The 23,341-nt window shown below is 44.2% G+C and overlaps 1 protein-coding gene across 1 annotated transcript; it reads left to right on the forward strand.

Annotated features, from left to right (window-relative positions):
• Positions 1-4,195: 4,195 nt before the first annotated feature.
• On the forward strand, positions 4,196-16,953 carry ABRACL (ABRA C-terminal like). The gene is made up of 3 exons (XM_045010965.1): positions 4,196-4,321; positions 13,043-13,109; positions 16,421-16,953. Exons 2-3 carry the CDS (start codon positions 13,049-13,051, stop codon positions 16,603-16,605), a joined length of 246 nt encoding a protein of 81 aa, XP_044866900.1. The 5' UTR covers positions 4,196-4,321; positions 13,043-13,048; the 3' UTR covers positions 16,606-16,953.
• Positions 16,954-23,341: the final 6,388 nt, after the last annotated feature.

The raw sequence follows: 23,341 nt of genomic DNA on the forward strand, positions 1-23,341 counted from the left end.
CTCTACTGCAGACTTGTGATATGACCTTGAGCAAGTCACTTGGTCTCTCTGTGCCTCAGGTCCCCATCTGTAAATGGAAATGATAGCACTTCCCTACCTCATAGAGGTGATAGGAGGACGAATACATTAAAATATGTGAGATGCTGAGATATTACAGTAGAGAGAGTCATATAAGTACCTTAGATAGATACAGCCAGTAACTGAAACATCTCACAATGCCCTTCCTTCATACACTCTTGTCCCCAAACACTATACCACAATCAGCACCCATAATATCAACACTTCCTGAAAAACACATCATACCCCATACCCTGCTACACATAAAGGCCACCCACACAAACACAGTCTCTACCAACTCTGTCTTCATGCACAATTAGACAGGCTTCAACTTCAGTTTTATAGATTTCAAATTACGTCCACCAAGCGTACATTTAGGGTCATCCTGAAGCTCTTTTAGCTCTCTACTGTATTACTACAATTATGGGCCAATCTTGCAATCTGCACTCAAGTGGAACACTTTCTTCATTCCTGAGAGAGATTTATGCTTAGGTTAGACAAAAGGCAAGTTGCCTTGGTAATCTATATCAGATTTTAAGGGGTCCCTGAGGAAGACACGTCCTCCTTTTCTCATCCAACAGTAAAAGAGTTATACTGCTAAATTTAGGGAGAAGGAGGGATGAATTCCCCAGAAGCATATAATGGGATGTGAATATGGGCAAGGGCAGGGCTGCACTGAGGCAACTTCTAAAGATAAACCTACTTTATAAACTAATCCTTCAAACATACACGTGAGTAACTGTGCATGTGAGTGATCCATGTAACTCAATGGGATTACTCATGTAAATGTTGGCAGAAATCAGTGTCCAAGATGGTGGACAGTAACTAGCTTTTCTATTTCTGGTTTCTCTGTTTTCCTGAGGTTGGTCAGCCATGCTTACTCTCCCTTACATGATGACTTTTAAGAGGGAAATGGGGCCACTACTGTCAGCCTCTTTCCTGCATATCTTTTGATATCTGCTTCAGTGGTCCCATAAAGTGTGCTCAGAGGGACCCAAAGTACAGCAATCACCCCACAAATATCAACAATTCAGCATGCATGTTGGGCCTTGAAGTTAAACAAACAAACAAACAAAAAAACACATTTGAAATAAAAATAAATTAATAGGGAAGAGGTCCAGTAAATGTGTGTGAAAGATCTTCAGGGTTCATTGGAAAGAGTTTCTTGAAGCATCAGAAATTCTGAGAAGAAATCATCTTAAAGCATCAGTAATCTTCAAAAAGCATCTTCAAAAAAAAGGATCTTAAAAAAAGAACTAGATAAATTCATGGAGGATATGTCGATCAGTGGCTAATAGCCACTGATGGTGTCCCTAGCCTCTGTTTGCCAGTAGCTGGGAATAGATGACGGGATGGATCACTTGATGACTAGATTACCTTGTCTGTTCATTCCCTCTGAAGCACCTGGCATTGGCCACTGTCAGAAGACAGGAAACTGGACTAGATGGACCTTTGGTCTGACCCAGTATGGCCATTCTTATGTAACTTATGTAAGTAAGAAGACAGTGGAAATATTTAGGATACACTTTAAGGATGCCAGCAACACGACTTACACAACACGTGATAATAGGGTCACCACCTGAAAAGAGACTAAGAGGGTGACCTAGAACAACATTATGCAGCACAACAGAGAAAGAAGCCAAATCCATCAATAAGACAATCAGAAGCCTTACAGACCATCATAGAACTGAAATAAATGCGGGAAATTGTTGGATGCCCTATGCACCTCAGGTTGCAGGAGCATAAAGAAAGAAGATGATCTTCTAGAACTAGCATAAAGCCAAAGTAATTGGCTTTGTGCGAGTCTCCTGCATGGTAGAAGAGTGGGACAAAATCCAACCCCCAACCTATGGTCAGGCTATTGGGTTGCAATCCAGGCTAAGGTAGCAGTGACAGTGGAGCAATCACTTTAAAAGCTCATATAAAATTTCTAGTTCAAGGTGCTACTGCAACTTCAGAATATTCTTGTTCCGATTTCTCAGCTGAAAAAACTTTATAAACGCTATTTTTCTGAGAGACTGATGTGGCCCAACCAGCAATATTATTCCTCTATTTCCAACTGCAACAGTCTCTAGATTCTTGCTTGCCTTCATTACATCTCTGAGACATCACTGACTTGCTGTCATTCTGTTTCTCAGATCTGCAGCCAGTAAGTTTTCTTTGTTCTCTGTGGAAATGATGTTCTACTTTTCTATTATGTTAGAGACCTATCTTAGGGATGTGGCAAATTCTCCGTTACTTGAAGCCTTGAAAGGAAGCCTGGGTATCTGTTTAAAAGATGTTACAGCTCAAACAGAAATTATGAGTAAGGCTGTGAGTTTGTCACAGAGGACCCAGAAAGTCATGGATTCCGTGACTTTCTGGGACCTCTGTGACTTCTGCAGTGATTGGTGCGGCTGGCCCAAGGGCTGCCTGAGCAGCTCGGGCAGTCCCTGGGCCAGCCGCACTGGCTGCTGCTAGGGCAGTCTCAGGCCACCGTGCCCCCAGCCCCAGCAGCAGCAGGAGTTTGGGTGTGGGCACACACGGTGCCCGCCCCCCCCCAGATCACCCAAGTTTTAGGGGTATATAGTACAAGTCATGGAAGGTCATGGGCGGTGAATTTTTTTTACCTGTCCATGACTCCTACTAAAAATACCCATGACTAAAATGTAACCTTAGTTATTAGCTTTATGCAGAAATTGCTAGGGGAGGTTCTATGGCCAACATTATGCAGGGGGTCAGACTACATGATCATATTGGTCCCTGCTGGCCTGAAAATCTATGAATCATATCCATTTTCATATCTAGTAGAACAAACTGATAAATAAGCAGAGGCACGGGCAACCATCTGGGGCTTTTGGTCCAAACCCAATAAATTTTTCACAATGTTGGAGGACTGCACACAAAACAAACCTTTATTTCTCCAAATATACGAAGAGAAGGGGAAAAGTTACATTTTCGATAGCACACCATGGGAGAGACAGGAAATCTTGCATTGTATCCCTTCTTCTTTGCCTGTAGATTGCTTAAGTAGACTGTAAGTTCTTTGGGGGCATTGACTTGGGTTCTTATGTCTGTAAAGCACAGCACACCTTTGGATGCTATATAAATAATATTTCATTTTGTTAGGGCTTATCTGTCAGCTGATGAATGCAAAGTTCCTTAGAAGCAGCAAAGAATCCTGTGGCACCGTATAGACTAACAGACGTTTTGCAGCATGAGCTTTCGTGGGTGAATACCCACTTCTTCTTGCATCCGAAGAAGTGGGTATTCACCCACGAAAGCTCATGCTGCAAAACGTCTGTTAGTCTATAAGGTGCCACAGGATTCTTTGCTGCTTCTACAGAACCAGACTAACACGGCTACCCCTCTGATACTTGGCAAAGTTCCTTGAATTTGTGTAGGAAATAGTACATTATTTCCCTGACTGGCGCTAGCCAAAAATTGCCTCTCCGCCTGCAAAAAAGTGGATGGCAAGTTAATGAAAAATATCAACATAAAAAAAATCCCTGCACAATGGGAGAGCTTAGAGACTTGCCTGGAGTTGATGTTTCTGGCATCCCTTTCAATGGCTGAGTTAATTCACCTAGCAGTGTCTGGCTGACAGCTCTGTGGCAGCCTAACGACTGTGTGTTATGGGGTCCAGTGATGGTGCAAGTGTAGTGGTGAGGTAAAGGCAATCCTACACCAAGGCAACATAGAAAAATATATTACAGAATAAATGCTAGTCAAGAAAGAACAAAAAAAGTGATTTAAGTCATCCGATCCCTTTTGTTGTCATTGTATCCTGACCCCCTCCCCACTTGGTTTTGTAGCTGCTGCTTGAAAGTCTGATGTTAAATGGGCATGTGGATGGATGATTTAGTTTGTCCTACAAGTCCCAGACCTGGCCTCCAGGCAGCACTGTGCTTAAACCTCCTGGAAGTCACCTTGGGGGGGGGGGGGGGAATCTCCTGCAGCAGACAACAAAAGAGATCAGGGAGAGAGGCTGCTGGGGGGGAGCAATAGCCCCTGCATGACCTCTTGAGCTGGGACTGTACAAAGGCAGACTCTGTGTTGAATCCCACTCTCTCCCCATGTCCCCGTCCCCCCCGCCATCCTCATAGGCTTCCCCATTCATGTGGGCGGCACTTTCTCCCTGCATTTGAAATATACTTGTTGCAGCTCTCTCTGCCTCCCTCCCCCAGCCACCACTTCCTCCTCCTGCACTCAGCATCTCAGGCCGCTCCACGAGGGCTCCCTTCTGACTACGGCACGAAAAGCCGCCGGGCGGGCAGATAACCGGGTGAGTGGAAGCTGCCCGGCACCCCAAGCCGCGGGGGGCACTGTGCCCGGGGAGGAGGGGCAGGGGGCTGGGCTTTGCACACCGAGCCTTCCCCGCACGCGGCCGCTGAGTGACTGCAGAGCCGCGCCAAGGGGGCCCGCTGGCGGGGCAGGGGCTGTGGCGTCCCTGGGGGCCGGAGCACAGCGCGCCGATGTCTCCGTTCCCGGGGGAGCCCGCCCGCGGCAGTGAAAGGGGCTGGCAGCGCCCTGCGGGCAGCGCTTCCGCAGCCGGGACCCATGTGACACCGCACTGCACAAGGCTGGGGTGCGATCAGCCTGCGGTGCCAGTCGCACGCTCAGTCCCAGCTCCGGGGAGGCCACATTCCTCTGCCCGCCCTGCCGCTCCCGGGATGGAGCAGAGGGGCTGCCCGCGCGCGCACTGTCTGGAGGGCAGACCCCGTCCGCAGCGTCGGGGTTCAAAGTCCATGAGGCTCTTTCCAGCCGAGGGCAAAGGAATGTGCGGTCACCGTGTCCCCTCCGGGTCTGTACTTTGGGGCGCTGCTGCTGCCTTGGCTTGTCACAACCCCACCAGGTCCTACTCTCCACGCCCCGCACCCCCTGGCCTCCCACCGGCTGCTTCATTGCATTGCTGATACACGCTGCCTGGCTAGGCGGGAGACAAACGCGGTTTGTTGGTAATTATGCATAGGAGGGACTATGCAGGAGAGATCGGAATCTGGAGGCAGCAGGAAGGCAAAGCGCACGGGATGAAGTATGGCTAGTGCCTATACTCGATTGCCCTGCGCTACTCCAAGAGAGGCACCATGACCAAATAGGGTGTGTGGTATACATCAGGAAGGAAGTTAGTCATTCTCCACATGCAGACCTATTATTTACTGAGCACTAAGCTAATGCAAAGGAATGTGCTTACGGCCCTTTAAACACAAACAGGGACCAAATGCATGTTTGTTTAAAACTAAATTGACAAATTTGTAAGACCACCAGAGTTCCCTGCCAAGTCTGACTCATTTGGAGAGGGTTTTTAGCAGTTTTTGAAGCATCTCCTTTGGGGGAAGAGCTTTTCTGCTTGTGTTTCAATAAGCCATTTACAACAACACTCAAAAGAAATCTCTGCCTCATGTGAGTTGGCAGATCTCACAGCCTTGAGTTTAAAGGTCAGCAGACAGGTTGGTCAGAAAAAGAAATAATTTTACTGCATTCTCGGTATGCCTTCTTTTTAATTGTTATGTTTAAAAATTTTGCTCAAAGGGATGGTCTCTTGAAATAGACATCTTACACTCTGATCCTGTAACAGAATCTTCTAACAAGGTCCCTTGCACTCATGAGTTGTATTGACTTCAGCGGGATTCAGTGAGGAAACACAGTTCCTGCTAGCAGATCTTCAAGCAGCATTGGAACTTTGACATTATCATGGTGCTGCAGTGGTGCCACTATAGTTAAGGTTGCATCATAATTTCTGTTTAAAGATGGATCTTTCTAAGTCCTCTATAATTGACATGCTTAGTCAGATTCCTTTGAAATTTGGTGTGCCTCGAGAAGTTGCAGGGTAGGGTTAATGATACAAATTTAGAGTCATTTGAGCTTGGTGTTCCAGAGACCTGTCTTGAAATAAATAGCAATGTTTCAAAAAGTTTCCAGGTGGTGTGTGTGTTTGGGGTTTTTTTGTTTGGTCTTTTGCACAGTCTTTTGGATCAAACTGCTGATGTGATGTGGGTCAAGATTAGGGTGACGATAGCAAGTGTGAAAAATCGGGACGGGGTGGGGGGGTAATAGGAGCCCATATAAAAAAAAGCCCCAAATATCAGGACTGTCCTTATAAAAATTGGGGCATCTGGTCACGCTAGTCAAGATGGTCTCAGTCTGTCAAGTTTTACACAAGGTAGTGCATGGCCCCCACTAAATCTTTGGGGGACCTAAACTGAGAGTGTTATATCATGTACATTTTTTAAAATAGGCCTACACCAATAAGAAAAATGACTAGACCTGTTTCCATTCCTGCTGTTTTATATGCTTTAAAGCGCGACGCTTACTAGTGCTCTAAAATCCGATTGGTTAATCAGCTTGCTTGGAAATTTGGTGTGCCTCAGTGGGCACTGGGTAGCATTAGTGATGCAAATTTGGGATCATTTGACTGAGTGGTTCCTTAGTTACAGTCCTCTACACGCACACCTCAAAACCCAAGATTCCCTCTGCCGCCTTGTACTGTTAAACTGAAAGCTACTAAAGACTGGATGAATGACATGCCTCATTGAAATTGATAGCGGTAAACTCAGCCTTCAATTAATATAACTAAACATAAATTAATGACAAGCCCCTACCTGAGACAAAAGGAGTTATGCACTGAGTGGCCGGAGGTTGCTGCAATTTGTCAGTCACGGGTGGCAATTTTATTTGGAGGTGGGGGAATGTAATCAAAGTATTTTTGGGAAAAAATTAGAGGAGAGGGGAGTGGTATTAGGGGGTGGAGGATTGGAGAAACAGGGGGAGAGCGGTTTGGGGCTGCAGCAAAAGGAGTGGGCTTAGGAGAATGTGTGGTTGAGGAGGGAAGAGAGGTGAGGGAGTCCTTGCACCCCCCCGCTCTGTTTGTGCACCCCATCCCTGCACCTGCAGCTCTGCCAATGCATCCCAATCCCCCCACAGTTTGACCCATGCACCCCAACCTTCCTGCACCCCACAGCTCTGCTAATGCATCCCAACCGCCTGCACCCCACAGCTCTGCCAGTGCACCCCAACCTTCCTGCACCCCCAGCTCTGCCAGTGCATCCCAACCCCCCCCAATACCCCCAGTTTGACCCATGCACCTCAACCCATGTGCAAACCCTTCACACATCCACCAGTTCCATTTGACTATAAGCTCTTTGGGGCAGGGACTTCTCTGTTTTTATAGTGGTGCAGTATTGCCACTCTACTTGAGGTTGCATCATGACTTCAGTTTAACAGGTGACCTTTCTAAGTCCTCTAAAAACTGACAGGCTTAGTTGTATTTCTTTGAAATTTGGTGCCTCAGCAGGGTGCAGGGTAGAGTTAGTGACCCAAGTTTGGGGTCATTTGAGCTATGGGTTGCAAAGATATAAACCCTGGAAAAAAATAGCTATTTTTCAAAAAGTTTCTAGGTGGGAAGTTTAGCTCAGAGCTAAAGATCAAATTAATGATGTAATGCATGTCAAAATGGTTTCAGTCTGTTGAGTTTTACCCAAGGCAGTATCTGATCCTTTATGCCTATATGCCTCTCATGTATACCTTCAGATGTAATACTTCATGTTGCTTTCTGAAAAAATTTCTGAAAAAATTGCTACAGCAACAATATGGAAGAAGTGTTGGAAGAACATTAAATAGGAAATGGGAGGGTTTGTGGCTGACCAGAAAAGGTGTACGGTATGACAATGAAAAATACAAGTTCTGACACCTCTGGGGTACATCTGTTGAAAAAGGTTCAGAGGATCTTTCTCTCAAACCTAAAACTGTCAGTACAGTCGAACCCATTTATCTCGACCTCGGTTAACTTGCCAACCCTATTAAGTCGATGTTTTACAAGTGGAACCGCCAAACTCCCTCTTTGTCTTATGGGTTTCTCATCCCTTATGTCGATTCCCCGAACCCTAATATCTCGAGCCCGGCTCCCCGCGTCCCCGACCCACCGTGTCCCCAGCCGCCCGCTCCCTGGCTCTCCAGCCGCGCGGTTCCCCAGCCGCCCGCTCCCCGCGTCCCCAGCCGCCCGGCTCCCCGCGTCCCCGACCCACCGTGTCCCCAGCCGCCTGGCCCCGCATACCCGGTCCCTGCCCGTCCCCGCCCGTCCCCGCATACCTGGTCCCCGCTTCGCCTGCCGCCCACCCGCCCGGCTCCGCTTCGCCGGTCCCCGCTTCGCCGTCCGCCCGGCTCCGCTTCGCCGCCCGCCCGTCCCCGCATACCCGGTCCCTGCCCGTCCCCGCCCGCCCGTCCCCGCATACCTGGTCCCTGCCCGTCCCCGCCCGTCCCCGCATACCTGGTCCCCGCTTCGCCTGCCGCCCGCCCGGCCCCGCATACCCGGTCCAGGCCCGTCCCCGCCCGGCCCCGCATACCTGGTCCCCGCTTCGCCTGCCGCCCGCCCGCCCGGCTCCGCTTCGCCGGTCCCCGCTTCGCCGTCCGCCCGGCTCCGCTTCGCCGCCCGCCCGGCCCCGCATACCCGGTCCCTGCCCGTCCCCGCCCGCCCGGCCCCGCTTACCCGGTCCCCGCTTCGCCTGCCGCCCGCCCCGCTTACCCGGTCCCGCTTCGCCTGCCGCCCGGCCCGCTTACCGGGTCCCGCTTCTTTGGCTGCCCGGCTCCAGGTCCCCGTCCACGGCCGCCCGGCCCCGCTTCCCCGTCCCGCTTCGCCGGATCCAGCCACGTGCAGGCACCGCGGTAAGGGGGCAGGGAGAGGGTGTTGGAGAGAGGGCAGGGGAGTTCAGGGGTGGGGGGGTGGATAGGGGTTTATCTCGATCATTGGTTATCTGGACTATTTTTGGCAAACCCCTAGGCCGGCGACATAACAGGGTTCAACTGTATTTTGGAACAGAAACCCCTCCTGTGATTTCTCTCAGGTGTCCTGCCACAAGCTCCACCATCCAACTATTCTGAAACACGACCAGGAACACTATTCCATGGTAACATGGCTGTCCTTCAGTTGGTGGTATGTCGTTCTTTTGCAGAAAGTTGAGTTGAGCAAAGCGCAAACATTTCAGCAACTGTGGGATTAGCAGAGAAAATGTATGGGTGTTAACAGGGCATACTGGGGCAGTGCGGAAAGAGGTTAAGGTTGTATTGGCAATCTTACCTGTGCATTTCTTGGTTTTCAGACGTTTGAGTTTGCTAAATTGAGCGTTCTGCCAGGGGACGACCTATCACTAAGCAACCTTAACTCTGAATTAACATACATTTTTGCCATTGAATTGTAATAGTTTTAGCACTAGATGAGCAGTAGTCATAAACCTTACACCAGCATATCTCAGTAAATACAAACATCATAAAGCTTGACCAGGTAGGTCCAATCCTGATTCTACTGAAGTTAATTGAAAGTGTAGTGGACATTCCCACTTCAGTGGGAACAGGTTCAGGCTTTTAATCTAACATAGCATTACACTGAGTAGCTGTAACATCAGATACTTTAGACATATTTTTGGTGATAAAAACAATGTACAAGTGATTACAATAATAAAACCTAGTTTTTCTACAGTGTTTTTCATCAGTAGATCTCAAAGAACTATACGAAGGAGGTAAGTATCATTACCCCCATTTTACGGATGGGAAAACTGAGGCACAGAGAGGCACTGACAACATATTTCCAGGTGTGCAGGCAAAATAATATTACACTCTTCTGCTAGGCAAATTTCCAGGATGCAAAGTGAAATTTTGTTTTCCTAATACCTGGTGAAAATCATGTTGGATGCCACACACAGCGCTAGTGTAATGAATGTTAGAGTTGACATTTGCTTTGACATTTGGCATGGAGGATTTATTCCAAAGTAAAGTGAATAATATCTACATATTGCTTAAAATAATAACTTTGTGTCCATTCTTCCAGTTATGCACACCTTATACAATCTCCTTTGACTTGTCATGGGAATTTTGCATAAAGAAGTGGTTCAGACTCAGTCAAGGAAACTACTTACAGTATCAAGCACTACACTTGGTAATGTTTGAAGGATCAGCTCTTAGGCTGTAAGCTCCTTGGGACTTGGGGTTGTTGTCTTCTGTGTCTTGTACAGTGCAAAGCACTTTGCCATCACTTTAAATTAAAAAAAAAAAAAGAAACATCAAGTTTGAAGAATTCATTTGCTCCATCAGCTAATATAATTAGAACTTTGATATCATGTTGCCATTTAATTTTAAACACGTTTTGAAGAGGTGGTAGCAGTGCAGCATCTGCTGTTGGAATATTGTTCAGCACTTGCTAATATCCACTTGCATATTCATGATCAGTCATATTATCATGTTTTAGGGAGGAAAAGTAGGCTGGAAGAGGTTGTGTGTGCCAAATCCCCTTAACCCATGCACATGTGAGGAGCCTAGCTTCCTATAAAGCCACAAAGTTGGTGGAGCTGGCTTTTCTAATAAACTTTTAACACAAGAGGAAGGAGTTATATAACACTGAAAAACTAGCATAATGGGGTGCCTCCCATGTTTATTGTCTCAATGACTCCATGCCAAACTTGCTCACTTTATATGAACAAAGATTATTTTTTTCTAGATACCAAGTTTGCAAACTGAATCTGGGGTCTGAAAGTCACATTTTGTCCCTTGCTCTTGCATGTTTAATAAAGGATCTGAAAGTGGGACTAAGCTTAAGATTCTTTTGGTGCATGACAGAGAGAGAGAAGAACCCCATCCATGCTTCCATAGTGGAATTTGCTTTGCTGGGCTAACAGGAGTTTAAAGTATCAGAGGGGTAGCCGTGTTAGTCTGGTTCTGTAGAAGCAGCAAAGAATCCTGTGGCACCTTATAGACTAACAGACGTTTTGCAGCATGAGCTTTCGTGGGTGAATACCGAAGGTATTTCGAAGGTATTTCGTGGGTGCATCCGAAGAAGTGGGTATTCACCCACGAAAGCTCATGCTGCAAAACGTCTGTTAGTCTATAAGGTGCCACAGGATTCTTTGCTGCTTCTACAGGAGTTTAAAAGTAATATAAACTTACTGTTGTCAGGTCAACAGAGAATTGATCTCACTCTTAATACACACATATAACAAATCTGCTAAATAATAAAATAATAAAACCTATTCCGACCATCACTGTCTTCTGACTATTTGATAAGACACAGTCAAAAGGGTTAAGCATTTCCCATAAAAGTTCTGGAGTTTTAGCATATAAAGCACTTCCATGCCATTCTTGACAGAGAGGCAATGGTCCCCATCTATCTTCCAGGAACTGGCCATGTCCACTGGACCCATGCAAGGTGTCAGATTCTAGTGAGATGTGCAGTTTGCATCTCAAAATAACCCTTATCGCACTTGCCCAGTCAGGTTTCTTCGTACTTGCTGGTTGATGTACATCATACTACATTACATTGTGATCTTTTCAACTATTACCGACTAAGCAGGGTCAAACCTACTTAATTTGTTGGTGGTGACTGCCTAGAAAATGCTAGGTGCCCCAAGAAATGATGTCGATTTAGTAGGTGGTCCTCTGCATCAAGTAATGTATCAGCATGGTGCAAGGTCGTATTGCCACTGTCTTTTAAATGGGGTGCAACAGACCCTGAAAACTTGTGCACATTATAAATCCCATGCCATTTTTCAAAAGCACAGGGTTATTAACCCTGGTATTTTGGCCAAATAACAATTTGGGTAATTACGGTCTGTTTACCAAATAAGTTATTCTTCACTTCCTGCCCTAAACTATTGTATAGCATAGATTGTTGCCATATTTCACGGCAAAGGAAGTTGCATTTCAGTGGGCCAAGAGAGTCTTACAAAACTTATCCAGAGGCAAATTTTGTCTTTTAATAGTTCTTTGGGGTCACTGTGAATTAAAGTAAATATTGGCATCATTGAGATTAGGGCATTTGTCTAACATTTCCCAGCACTGCTAAAACCAGTTCAGTTCACTGGCAATAGTAAGGTGGAAGTACCAGTGCAGATAAAGTACCAGTGATCACTGGCCTTTTAACCCCCCATGTTGTGTAAACCTGCCCTGAGCAGGATTAGATTAGTTTGGATCAGATCCTCAACTCAAGTAAATTGGCTTAACTCCATTGACTTCAATGGAACAACAATAATTTATACCACTTGATGATCTGGCCTGTGGAGCTGAAAACACCAGTGACTGCCTGGAGCCTTTTCTAGAGTGCTCACAAGGTTGCTTCCACTGGTGGAGCTGCACTAGCTATAGTAATTGTGGGAAATTTTAGGGGGAAAACCTCTTTTAGGGCAGGCACAGCTATTAAGTCTTTGCCATGCATTTCACATTAGAATGCCATGATAATACATTAGAGATTACAAATGCATGACTGTGGGCCCAAAGTAAGGTGCTGAGACTCCGCACTGATGCCATATTGCAGGCAGAAAGATGAGAGGTTGGCAGGAGGCAGGGAAGACTGACAGGGTAAAACAGTCAGGAAAGTTTTAAGGGCTACCTGCCTGTCACGTGATCTAGCAGGGGATTTAAGGAAAGGATGTGTCATCTTTCAAGGGTAGCTGGCTGAGACAGGCAAGGAAAAAGCTCCTGGGGCTGAAGTTGGTCAGATGAATTGCTTTGTTTTGAGGTTGGTGTTTGAATAATAAATTGTGCCTGGAGGCAAGGGCCCGAAATGGACTCAGGTGTGGCACTGGCTCTTTCTTGGGCTGGTGAAATAGTCACCAGTGTACAAAGATATACAATATTGTCAAGCCCAGATGTTCAAAAATCAGGACTTGCTCCCTAAAAATAATGAGATTTAAAAAAAGTAATACATTTGGGGTTCTTTTTTATCGGCTTCTAGGCTTTGAGCCTACAGAGCGCATTTGTGTCACATTTTCAAGCTTTCCTCTGAAACCATGAGGTCTAGAAACCAACTCTTTTTAATACTGAAACCCGCTTGTCACATAATCACATCTCCAAAATCTGGGACTTTGAGTGAAACATCAATATTTTGAGAGTCATGATAAAAGTATGAGAGTTGACAACACTAGAGATCTATAAGCAAGGATCAGATCAGATGAGTTAAAAGAATTTGTAGAGATTGGTCTTAATACCTTATATCTATCTAAATGTACATTTACTCTATTTGTAGACTACAATGAATGTGGAACATGAAATTAACCTCTTAGTTGAGGAGATTCGGCGGCTGGGGACCAAAAGTAAGTACTGTAATCTCACTGATCACACAGGTCTATCCTTACCATGTCAACTTGTGAACGTGACATGACTCATCAGCCAAGAAGGCCTGGGCCCCAGTTCTACAAAGACTTACATATATGTTTAACTTTGACTTCAATGGAACTACCCACGTTGCATAACGGGAACTACTCTTATGCATGAAGTTAAATACATGCATAAGTCAATCCAGGTTGGGGGCCTTGGAATGAAATCCTGGCTCCATTAAAATCAATGGCAAAACTCCCATTGAATTCAGTGTGGCCAGGATTTTACCCTTGGTCATTAGCTGGATGGGAGTCTTCCAGTGTCAGCCCAGGTACTATAGGAAATAGCACTCTTCCCTTTGAAGTGAATACTGAAATAATGATTCAGCATGACAATGGCATAGAGGGTACACTTACAAAGTTTGCAGACAATACCAAGATGTGAGGGGTGGCAAGTGCTTTGGAGGATAGGATTAAAATTCTAAATGATCTTGTTATACCAATATAATAAAAACCAGCAGGATCTTATTAAGAGGGATAAGGCAGAGATGCCACATTTATTGTAAATATAATAGTAAAGCAAAAGACAAAAGCAAACAACGTTGTTTTACTACTTATTTCTTATACACACACACACACACACACACATATTCATTCACACAATCATTCATTCAGGTTCTGTATAGATGTTATAGTTACCAGCCTAGACGTTGCTCATGCCAAGTTACTGGCCAGGTATCTTGGTCATGAGGAGCCGAGTGTCAGATGCATCTGATGCTCCTGGAGGCTGGCAGCAGAACCATAGACTCAAAGTCCTCAGTTTTCAGAGTCCAGTTTTATAGGAATTTATTCCTATGTCAGTCCATGAGAGTTGCTTCATTCTGCTGTTGCTAAATCAATCAGCAGGTGGCTGGCTCCATGTTATCAGATGTTTGTTTTTAATGCCTTTGAGGTGTGGAGGGGTGGATTCCAGTTTGCCCTCCGGGGGTCATCTGGTTGATCCCACTTGACACCTTCTTCGGCCAACACTGAATTCTTCAGGCTGGTATCTCCCTAACCATTCATTCATTATTTAAACTAGGCACTCATTCGCATACATTCTCTATCTTAATCACATCTATTTCACTGTCTCTTTACCTTTTGGGGTGTTACCAATTTATAGAACAGGCACTTAGAGTCAATTGACTTTTAACAAGTTTTATACAAAGTATTTATTTGAGCAGGCTTCACACAGACACAGCTGGTGGCTTGCAGGTTAGAGGCTAAATGTTGGGAATCACAAATTTACTTCTAACATAAACCTTCAGTTATAAGGTATCAATTAACAATACATCCATTTCTAACAATAAATCATCACAAATTTACGTCTAACATGAACCTTCAGTTATAAAGTATTAATTAACAATAAATCATTAAATCATTTTTCATATAAACCATGTCTAATATAAACCTTCTTTAATATCCCTACAATCTGGACAAACTGGAGAAACGGTCTGAAGTAAATAGGATGAAATTCAATAAGGACAAATGCAAAGTACTCCATTTAGGAAGGAACAATCAGTTACACACATACACAATGGGAAATGACTGCCTAGGAAGGAGTACTGCGGAAAGGGATCTGGGGATCAGAGTAGATCACAAGCTAAATATGAGTCAACAGTGTAACACTGTTGCAAAAAAAGCAAACATCATTCTGGGATGTAGTAGCAGGAGTGTCGTAAGCAAGATATGAGAAGTCATTCTTCCACTCTACTCTGCGCTGATTAGGCTTCAACTGGAGTATTGTGTCTAGTTCTGGGCGCCACATTTCAGGAAAGATGTGGACAAATTGGAGAAAATCCAGAGAAAAGCAACAAAAATATTTAAAAATCTAGAAAACATGACCTATGTGGGAAGATTGAAAAAATTGGGTTTGTTTAGTCAGGAGAAGAGAAGACTGAGAGGGGACATGAGAATAGTTTTCAAGTACATAAAAGGTTGTCACAAGGAGAAGGGAGAAAATTGTTCTTGTTAACCTCTGAGGCTAGGACAAGAAGCAATGGGCTTAAATTGCAGCAACGGTGGTTTAGGTTGGACATTAGGAAAAACTTCCTGTCAGGGTACTTAAGCACTGGAATAAATTGACTAGGGAGGTTGTGGAATCTCCATCATTGGAGATTTTTAAGAACAGGTTAGATAAACACCTGTCAGGGATGATCTAGATTAGGGGTTTTCAACCTTTTTCTTCCTGAGGCCCCCGCAACATGATGTAAAAACTCCTCGGCCCACCTCTGTCACAACAACTGATTTTCTGCATATAAAAGCCAGGACCAGTATTAGGAGGTATCAATCAGGGCAGTTGCCTGGGGCCCCATGCCACAGGGGCCCCCATGAAGCTAAATTTGGCTTCAGCCTTGGGTGGCAGGGCTCAGGCCCTGGACTTCAGCCCCATGTGGTGAGGCTTTGGCTTTCTGCCCTGGGCCCCAGGGAGTCTAACACTGACCCTGCTTGGCGGCCTCCCTGAAACCTGCCCAGGGCCCCCAGGGGGCTCTGGACTCCTGGTTAAGAACCACTTGTCTAGATAATACTTAAGTCCTGACACAAATGCAGGGGACTAGACTAGATGACCTCTTGAGGTCCCTTCCAGTCCTATGATTCTATGGTGCAAGGGAAGAGTGCTATTGCAGGTGGTTACTCAACGTGTTTGAAAATCATTTCCAAATTCCATGAACTTGCTTAGAACAAAGACTATTCTTTTCACTGCAATATATCACATTTAACATTCTTAGAACTCTACATTTAAAAAAAAAATGTCTATAATGATAAAATAAGAAATGTGTGCAACTAGGATCTGGTTTGCTATTCCAGCTTTATGAAAGTGTAACTGTTTATTTCTATTTATTTTAATAAAATACCCTCTTAATTAAATTTTGTTTATACTGCTTGTTAGAGAGAACGTAGGTTGAGTGATTATTTTGAAATTAATTTGCACCACTTCAAGAGAGCTATTTTTGTGAGACAAGGAGGGACACATTAGCTTTTCAATTTGGACTTTAAATGTTAACCAGCACAAGAAACTATTTTAAAACAAATCAATTCCTACAGCTCCAATAATAATTTCGTATAGTGCTTTTCATCCATAGATCCCCACTTTACAAAGAAAGGTAAGTATCAGAGTGATGAAGTGGCTTGGCCAAGGTCACACAAAAGATCATTGACTGAGCTGGAAATATAACCCAAGTCTCCTGTTGTGTTTTGACTGTATTTCAAATATTCCTCCAACTGAAGGACAATCTGCATGTGTTGTAACACTCCTATCTCTGGTTTAGATGCTGATGGAAAGCTGAGTGTGAAGTTTGGTGTGCTCTTTGCTGATGAAAAATGTGCCAACCTCTTTGAAGCCCTAGTGGGCACTCTTAAGGCTGCAAAACGAAGGAAGATTGTTACTTACTCAGGAGAGTTACTTTTACAAGGTGTTCATGACAATGTTGATATTTTGTTACTGCAGGATTAATGCAGTTTGCACTTCTCCTGTGTATTAATTAATTTGTTTCAGGTAAATGATATGCAGGCATTTCAGATCAAGGCAAATCATCCTAGCGTGTTTTGATGTATTTTTCTATAACTTTATAGTAAAAAGAAGACTGTCTTATTTTGGAAAATATTCCTTTTTGTATTCCTTCTGTGAACATTACTGTAAATGATTGTAAGGTAAAGGACAAAAAAATCCGTCTTTTTAACTCAGGTAATGCATTTTTAAAATGTATCTTTCAGTTATTGTCACCATGAAAGAAGAGACAGAACTGGTAACTTATCTGTGTTTACAAACCAAAATCTGCAGTGAAAGTATAAAATAAAACATGCCTAAATGTATATAATTGTTGTTGTTTCCTTTCATTTGTAGAAAGCAAATAGAATTACTCTAAGTAAAAAGGATAAATGATGATGCTAGAGAAATGGAAATAGTTTTGCAATATAATGCCACCTTTTATTTCAAAATTCCATGGGGAGGAGAGAGGTGAACTGCAGAATTTGTTTAAATCAGGAAATGGGCTTGATTTCCCCGGTCATAAAGATTAACAATATTGATCATTAGAGGAGTTCAGCTTGTTCATCTTCAGTCTTGTCTATGAATTTCATGGAATCTTCATTCTATTTGATTCCTTCTGTGTAACTAAAACAAGAAGTGAACTTGTCAGCATGGATCACCATGAATTTAACAGGAAATTTGGCTGGTGAGAAAGGTAAAAATAACCTGAACTGACAAAAATAAAGCAAAGAAAGTTGTTTTTTTAGTGGAAATAAAAGTGTTCTAAAGAGTTAGATGTGTATATAGGCTGGCTTCAGAGTGGTCTTTGTGAATGGACTGGGTCCTTACTCCATCATCAGCAAAGCACACAATGGGAATAATTCACCCCTGCATTGCAGTCACACTTGTTCACCTCCCCCACTACACTGAACCCCCCCTCCCCGCCGTTCGATCCAGCCCTGCCCCAACTCTGCCACTTCTGCACACCTCTGTAACCTCTGAGTAGGAGGAGGCCTGGCTGAAGTGGATCTACAACCCAGCAATTCCCCATTGCTTCTAGCCCCATAAGAGTTGTGACGGGGGAAGCACAATTTAAGGTAGCCCCAGCTACCTTTCATAGGCTGCATCTTTGCAGAACAGGAGAATCATAAGCAGCTTCCTCTAGGTCCCTGTGCAAGTTAGTGCTGGCAAAGGTATGAATCTGGCCCACAGGCCCAGAGTTACTTCCAAACTCCCTTCCTGGGGTTTGGGTTTAGTGGTACTTGCACTTTTGTCTTGATTTCTCTGGTGGAATTCAAGAGAAGAGAGAAATTTGCATGTCCGATCTTAAATATGTCTGAAAAGTGTTAAGAAATACAGGTTATTCAATGAATGTGCTGCTTACAGAAAGCCTCTAGTTCCATTAGGTTCACTCCATCCATCTCCACCGTAACTTTTAGATCTAGGAGGGAATGGATGAAGAGCCTTATCTACTTGAGTTCTCCAAACACTTTTGTTCAAAATTAGAGTATCCAGGAAAGGAAGGACTCCGAGTCTGAGTCTGTGACTAACACTTTTTCACAGAAGTCACTAGCTTCTCCTATTCCTTTATCCTATCCCAAGTCAGTAACTGAAAGTATACTTTAGACCAAGCAGGAGAGAAAAAGGAGAGCTTCTATTAGGTAGACAGCCATCTTACTAATAATTTTTAAAGGGATTAATATACTTAGGAGTAGTGGTGTGGGGGACAGGCAACAGGGAGTCCAGAAGACTGTCTACTACTCTAATCCTCGTCTGCAGCCAGATCTTCAGAGAGTTGTAAAAGATTGGTAAGTAACTCAGATACACGGAAAACTGATCCAGGTTAGATGTGCAAAGTACCTGAAGAGTGGGAGGCTACTTTTATTGTAGGCACAGGAAATTCACAAGTCATTAGGGAATCTTTACAAAGCTTTAAATGAGTATAATTTCCATTGCTAACTCCTTAATATATGCAAACTTCAGTGGCTCTATTCCACGTGATACCAATACAATTTATAGTATCAAAGCGTTTGAAAATGCTGAAATTTTCTGATGTGTTCCGTAGATGTCATATCTTCCTGTAGATTTGGAGCATGCTTTCCCACGCAGGGCAAAATGAAGTTCACTCAGATTTTCACAATTAAAGCAGTATTTTCATTTTATGATTCTACATGCTAGATTGCACATACCGTATGTGCTCTTTTCACTTCCACATATTATGGAGCTAGACCTTTTCTAATGCTGATAAGAGTATCCAGGGATTCTGGGAGTATTGTGCATGGTGGATACACAAAGAAAACTTGTTCCAGTGGATCTCCTGGGTGTCCTAGAAAGTTCAAGTGATATTACCCAGGGTTGCCTCATTTTCAGGGTAGGGAAGACAATGCTGTGGTATGGCAGGGAAATAACCTTGAAACTTCCAGTTAACCACAAGGGCACTGAGACACTTCACTCCAGAAATCAAGAGCAAGTCTATAAGAATCAATTGAAACAGTACTGTGAGCATGTACTGTATCTACTGATGGGGAAGTGAGGATTCATTTTAGCTCCCTGTTCCTGAAAGCTTAGAATATATGGTATGACAATGCTGTATAACCAAAAATATTGCTTTAAGTGCAAAACACAGAACGTACCTGAAGATCTCAGCAGTCAATGTTTGTGTAGAGTCCGTTGAATTCGCTGTAGCCATTTTTCTTCCGCATCCATGGAAGAAGGTTCAAATATGGGCAGAATATTTAATAACTACAAGACTGATTCTGTGGTTCCTCTTGCCACAAGTAAATATCATCAGATCTGTGAATGAATGCCCTAGGTAGTGGATGTGGCTACAGCAGTGTCAGACATAGTGATGGAAAACAGGTCAGAGAAATGGCTATCATGGGTAAAGTTAGCATGGATATGTCTACCTGTGCTGCAGTCTCACCTGAGATTGAAGTGTAGGCATACCCTAAGTGAAAACTCCATGGCTGGAAATAGCACTATAAAAAGCATGGTGTCAAGACATTACAAATAAGCTGTACATTTCCTGGTCTAGAACAGTGTGTCATGTCCTTTCTTGGGCAGGGGGAAAGGCAAGTATGGAACATATTGGTTCTGCAACAGGTCTTTATCACAATATTCACTTTGAACTCAGTCACAGACAAGCAACAGCAAGAAGTAAATGAACAAAGTAATTTGAAACAGAACAATCCAGAAATGGAAAATGTGTCAGAGCTCTGACAGCCAGTTGCAACCCACTTGTATGTGGGTGGCCTGGGTCAAATAATATGAATTTGATGATTCCCAGCAAAATGCTTCTAAGGCCTGAATACCTTTGAAATATAATATTTAAGAAAGCATTTTTGTTCAAGGGAAGTACCACAAGGAGTGAAATTAGGAAGGCCAAATCATGCTTGGAGTTGCAGCTAGCCGGAGATGTTAGGAGTAACAAGAAGGGTTTCTTCAGATATGTTAGCAACAAGAAGAAAGTCAAGGAAAGTGTGGGCCCCTTGCTGAATGAGGGAGGGAACCTAGTGACAGAGGATGTGGAGAAAGCTAGTGTACTCAATGCTTTTTTTGCCTCTGTCTTCACAGACAAGGTCAGCTCCCAGACAGCTGCACTCTGCAGCACGGTATGGGGAGGAGGTGATCAGCTCTCTGTGGAGAAAGAAGTAGTTCGGGACTATTTAGAAAAGCTGGATGAGCACAAGTCCATGGGGCCGGATGCGCTGCATCCGAGGGTGCTAAAGGAGTTGGCCGATGAGATTGCAGAGCCATTGGCCATTATCTTTGAAAAATCATGGCGATCGGGGAAGGTCCCGGATGACTGGAAAAAGGCTAATGTAGTGCCCATCTTTAAAAAAGGGAAGAAGGAAGATCCAGGGAACTACAGGCCAGTCAGTCTCACCTCAGTCCCTGGAAAAATTATGGAACAGGTCCTCAAGGAATCAATTCTGAACCACTTAAAGGAGGGGAAAGTGATCAGGAACAGTCAGCATGGATTCACCAAGGGCAAGTCATGCCTGACTAACCTAATTGCCTTCTATAATGAGATAACCGGCTCTGTGGATGAGGGGAAAGCAGTAGATGTGCTATTTCTGGACTCTAGCAAAGCTTTTGATACAGTCTCCCACAGTATTCTTGCCAGGAAGTTAAAGAAGTATGGGCTGGATGAATGGACAGTAAGGTGGATAGAAAACTGGCTAGATGGTCGAGCTCAACGGGTAGTGATCAACGGTTCCATGTCTAGTTGGCAGCCGGTATCAACTGGAGTGCCCCAAGGGTCGGTGCTGGGGCCGGTTTTATTCAATATCTTCATTAACGATCTGGAGGATGGTGTGGACTGCACCCTTAGCAAGTTTGCAGATGACACTAAACTGGGAGGAGTGGTTGATACGCTGGAGGGTAGGGATAGGATACAGAGGGACCTAGACAAATTAGAGGATTGGGCCAAAAGAAATATGATGAGGTTCAACAAGGACAAGTGCAGAGTCCTGCACTTAGGACGGAAGAATCCCATGCACTGCTACAGACTAGGGACCGAATGGCTGGGCAGCAGTTCTGCAGAAAAGGACCTAGGGGTTACGGTGGACGAAAAGCTGAATATGAGTCAACAGTGTGCCCTTGTTGCCAAGAAGGCTAATGGCATTTTGGGTTGTATAAGTAGGGGCATTTCCAGCAGATCGAGGGAAGTGATCATTCCCCTCTATTCAGCACTGGTGAGGCCTCATCTGGAGTACTGTGTCCAGTTTTGGGCCCCACACTACAAGAAGGATGTGGATAAATTGGAGAGAGTCCAGCGGAGGGCAACAAAAATGATTAGGGGGCTGGAACACATGACTTATGAGGAGAGGCTGAGGGAACTGGGATTGTTTAGCCTGCAGAAGAGAAGAATGAGGGGGGATTTGATAGCTGCTTTCAACTACCTGAAAGGGGGTTCCAAAGAGGATGGATCTAGACTGTTCTCAGTGGTAGAAGATGACAGAACAAGGAGTAATGGTCTCAAGTTGCAGAGGGGGAGGTTTAGGTTGGATATTAGGAAAAACTTTTTCACTAGTAGGGTGGTGAAGAACTGGAATGGGTTACCTAGGGAGGTGGTGGAATCTCCTTCCTTAGAGGTTTTTAAGGTCAAGCTTGACAAAGCCCTGGCTGGGATGATTTAGTTGGGTTTGGTCCTGCTTTGAGCAGGGGGTTGGACTAGATGACCTCCTGAGGTCCCTTCCAACCCTGAGATTCTATGATTCTATGATTCCATGTTGTGACGCTAAATATCAAATGCTGAGGTGAGGCATTGAGTGCCAAGAATATTCTCTGGTTCCCCTGCTGCCTGACATTGCCAGTCCAGCTGTAGTCAGAAACTTGTCCATTAAACCTATGTTAGGCTGTCCCTTGGGGCATTTGTTCAGAGACATCACATCTAGCATAAAGGAGGCAGACAAAACAATTGATGAGAAGTGCCACCGCTACAGAGGTCAAACCTGCTGCTAACACAGATAATGTTGAAAGCAAAACATTTCTGATTCTGGTCAAGGCCTAATTGCCCCTCTGCTCCCAGGGCTTGATCTTTTGAAGGTTTCTTTTTCAAAGGCAAGAAGTCTCGAGAGTGTTTATTTAAGGATGGCCTTAAAATCAGACTAGTTAAAAAGTAGTACCATTACAACAGATATTTTGAAGGATCTTTAGAGTGAATATTTGCAAGATTAGTTTTAAAAACTGGCTATGCTTTGGCCTTGAATAATTGCAAAGACAACATTTTCAGAAAGCCAATGAACTTTAAGATCTGGTTATTTAAAGCTACCACTGGAAAATTGTTCTAATGAATTATTCCCAATGGTGGCCGTTCTGTTTAGTTTCACCACTTTTGAGTATCGTTTTAGTCACCTAACACAGTATAAATGCATATTTAAGCCACTGAACTCGTCTTCTGGCAGGTACTTTCTGTATATTTCCTGAGGGAGTGTTCTCTCACAGTGTAGCCTAGATGTCACCACAGATTATACTTATCTTCACCAAAGCACCTGGGATATTCTGAGAGGTTAAATATCAGGCTTATACCTGGGGAGAGGGGAGAGCTTGATCTACAAGCACACACTTAAAGTCTTGTCAGATCAAATCCATATCAAACTTCCTTTCAGGGAAAGGCTTAAAATCAGACCTAAATGCTTCCCAGTACAGCATTTTCACAATACAGAAGTCTCATGTTCATGATCCTGCTCCATCTGGCACTGATCTCATGTACTCAAGGGGCTGTGCAGGTACCCAGAGCTGCCCAGATTCTGGTGGTACAAAGGAGTCTTAAAGCCATGTTTGCCCTCCCATGCCTGGTTTATGCCACAGCGCTGCCTCTTACCCTGTATCTTTATTTATATATACACACACACCATATTTTTTCAAGATTCTGGATGGGATTTACCATTTTTTTGGCAGGTGACGGCATCCTTTTACCCTGCATGTTTTTTTTTCGATCAGTGTGAAACTAATTTGAGATCTTCTTCCCAGAGGAAGAAGGTTCAGTAAGTTATGAACATGTAAACAGGCACATATAACAGAAAGTATTTACTGGCCTTTGGAAAGCAAGTTGGGTGGAGGAGCACAGTCAGTTTCTTGCACAGTTGGGCCTTTTGCAATACTTAGATGAAAGGTGCTATATACATTCAAAAGTGTTTTCATTTGAATTATGGAGAGGCAGCAGCCACTCTCCATAGCTAAGGATGCAAACGGATTTCTTTGCAAAGCTTTATTT

Source organism: Mauremys mutica, chromosome 3, assembly GCF_020497125.1.
Source record: "Mauremys mutica isolate MM-2020 ecotype Southern chromosome 3, ASM2049712v1, whole genome shotgun sequence".
Lineage (NCBI taxonomy): Eukaryota > Metazoa > Chordata > Testudines > Geoemydidae > Mauremys > Mauremys mutica.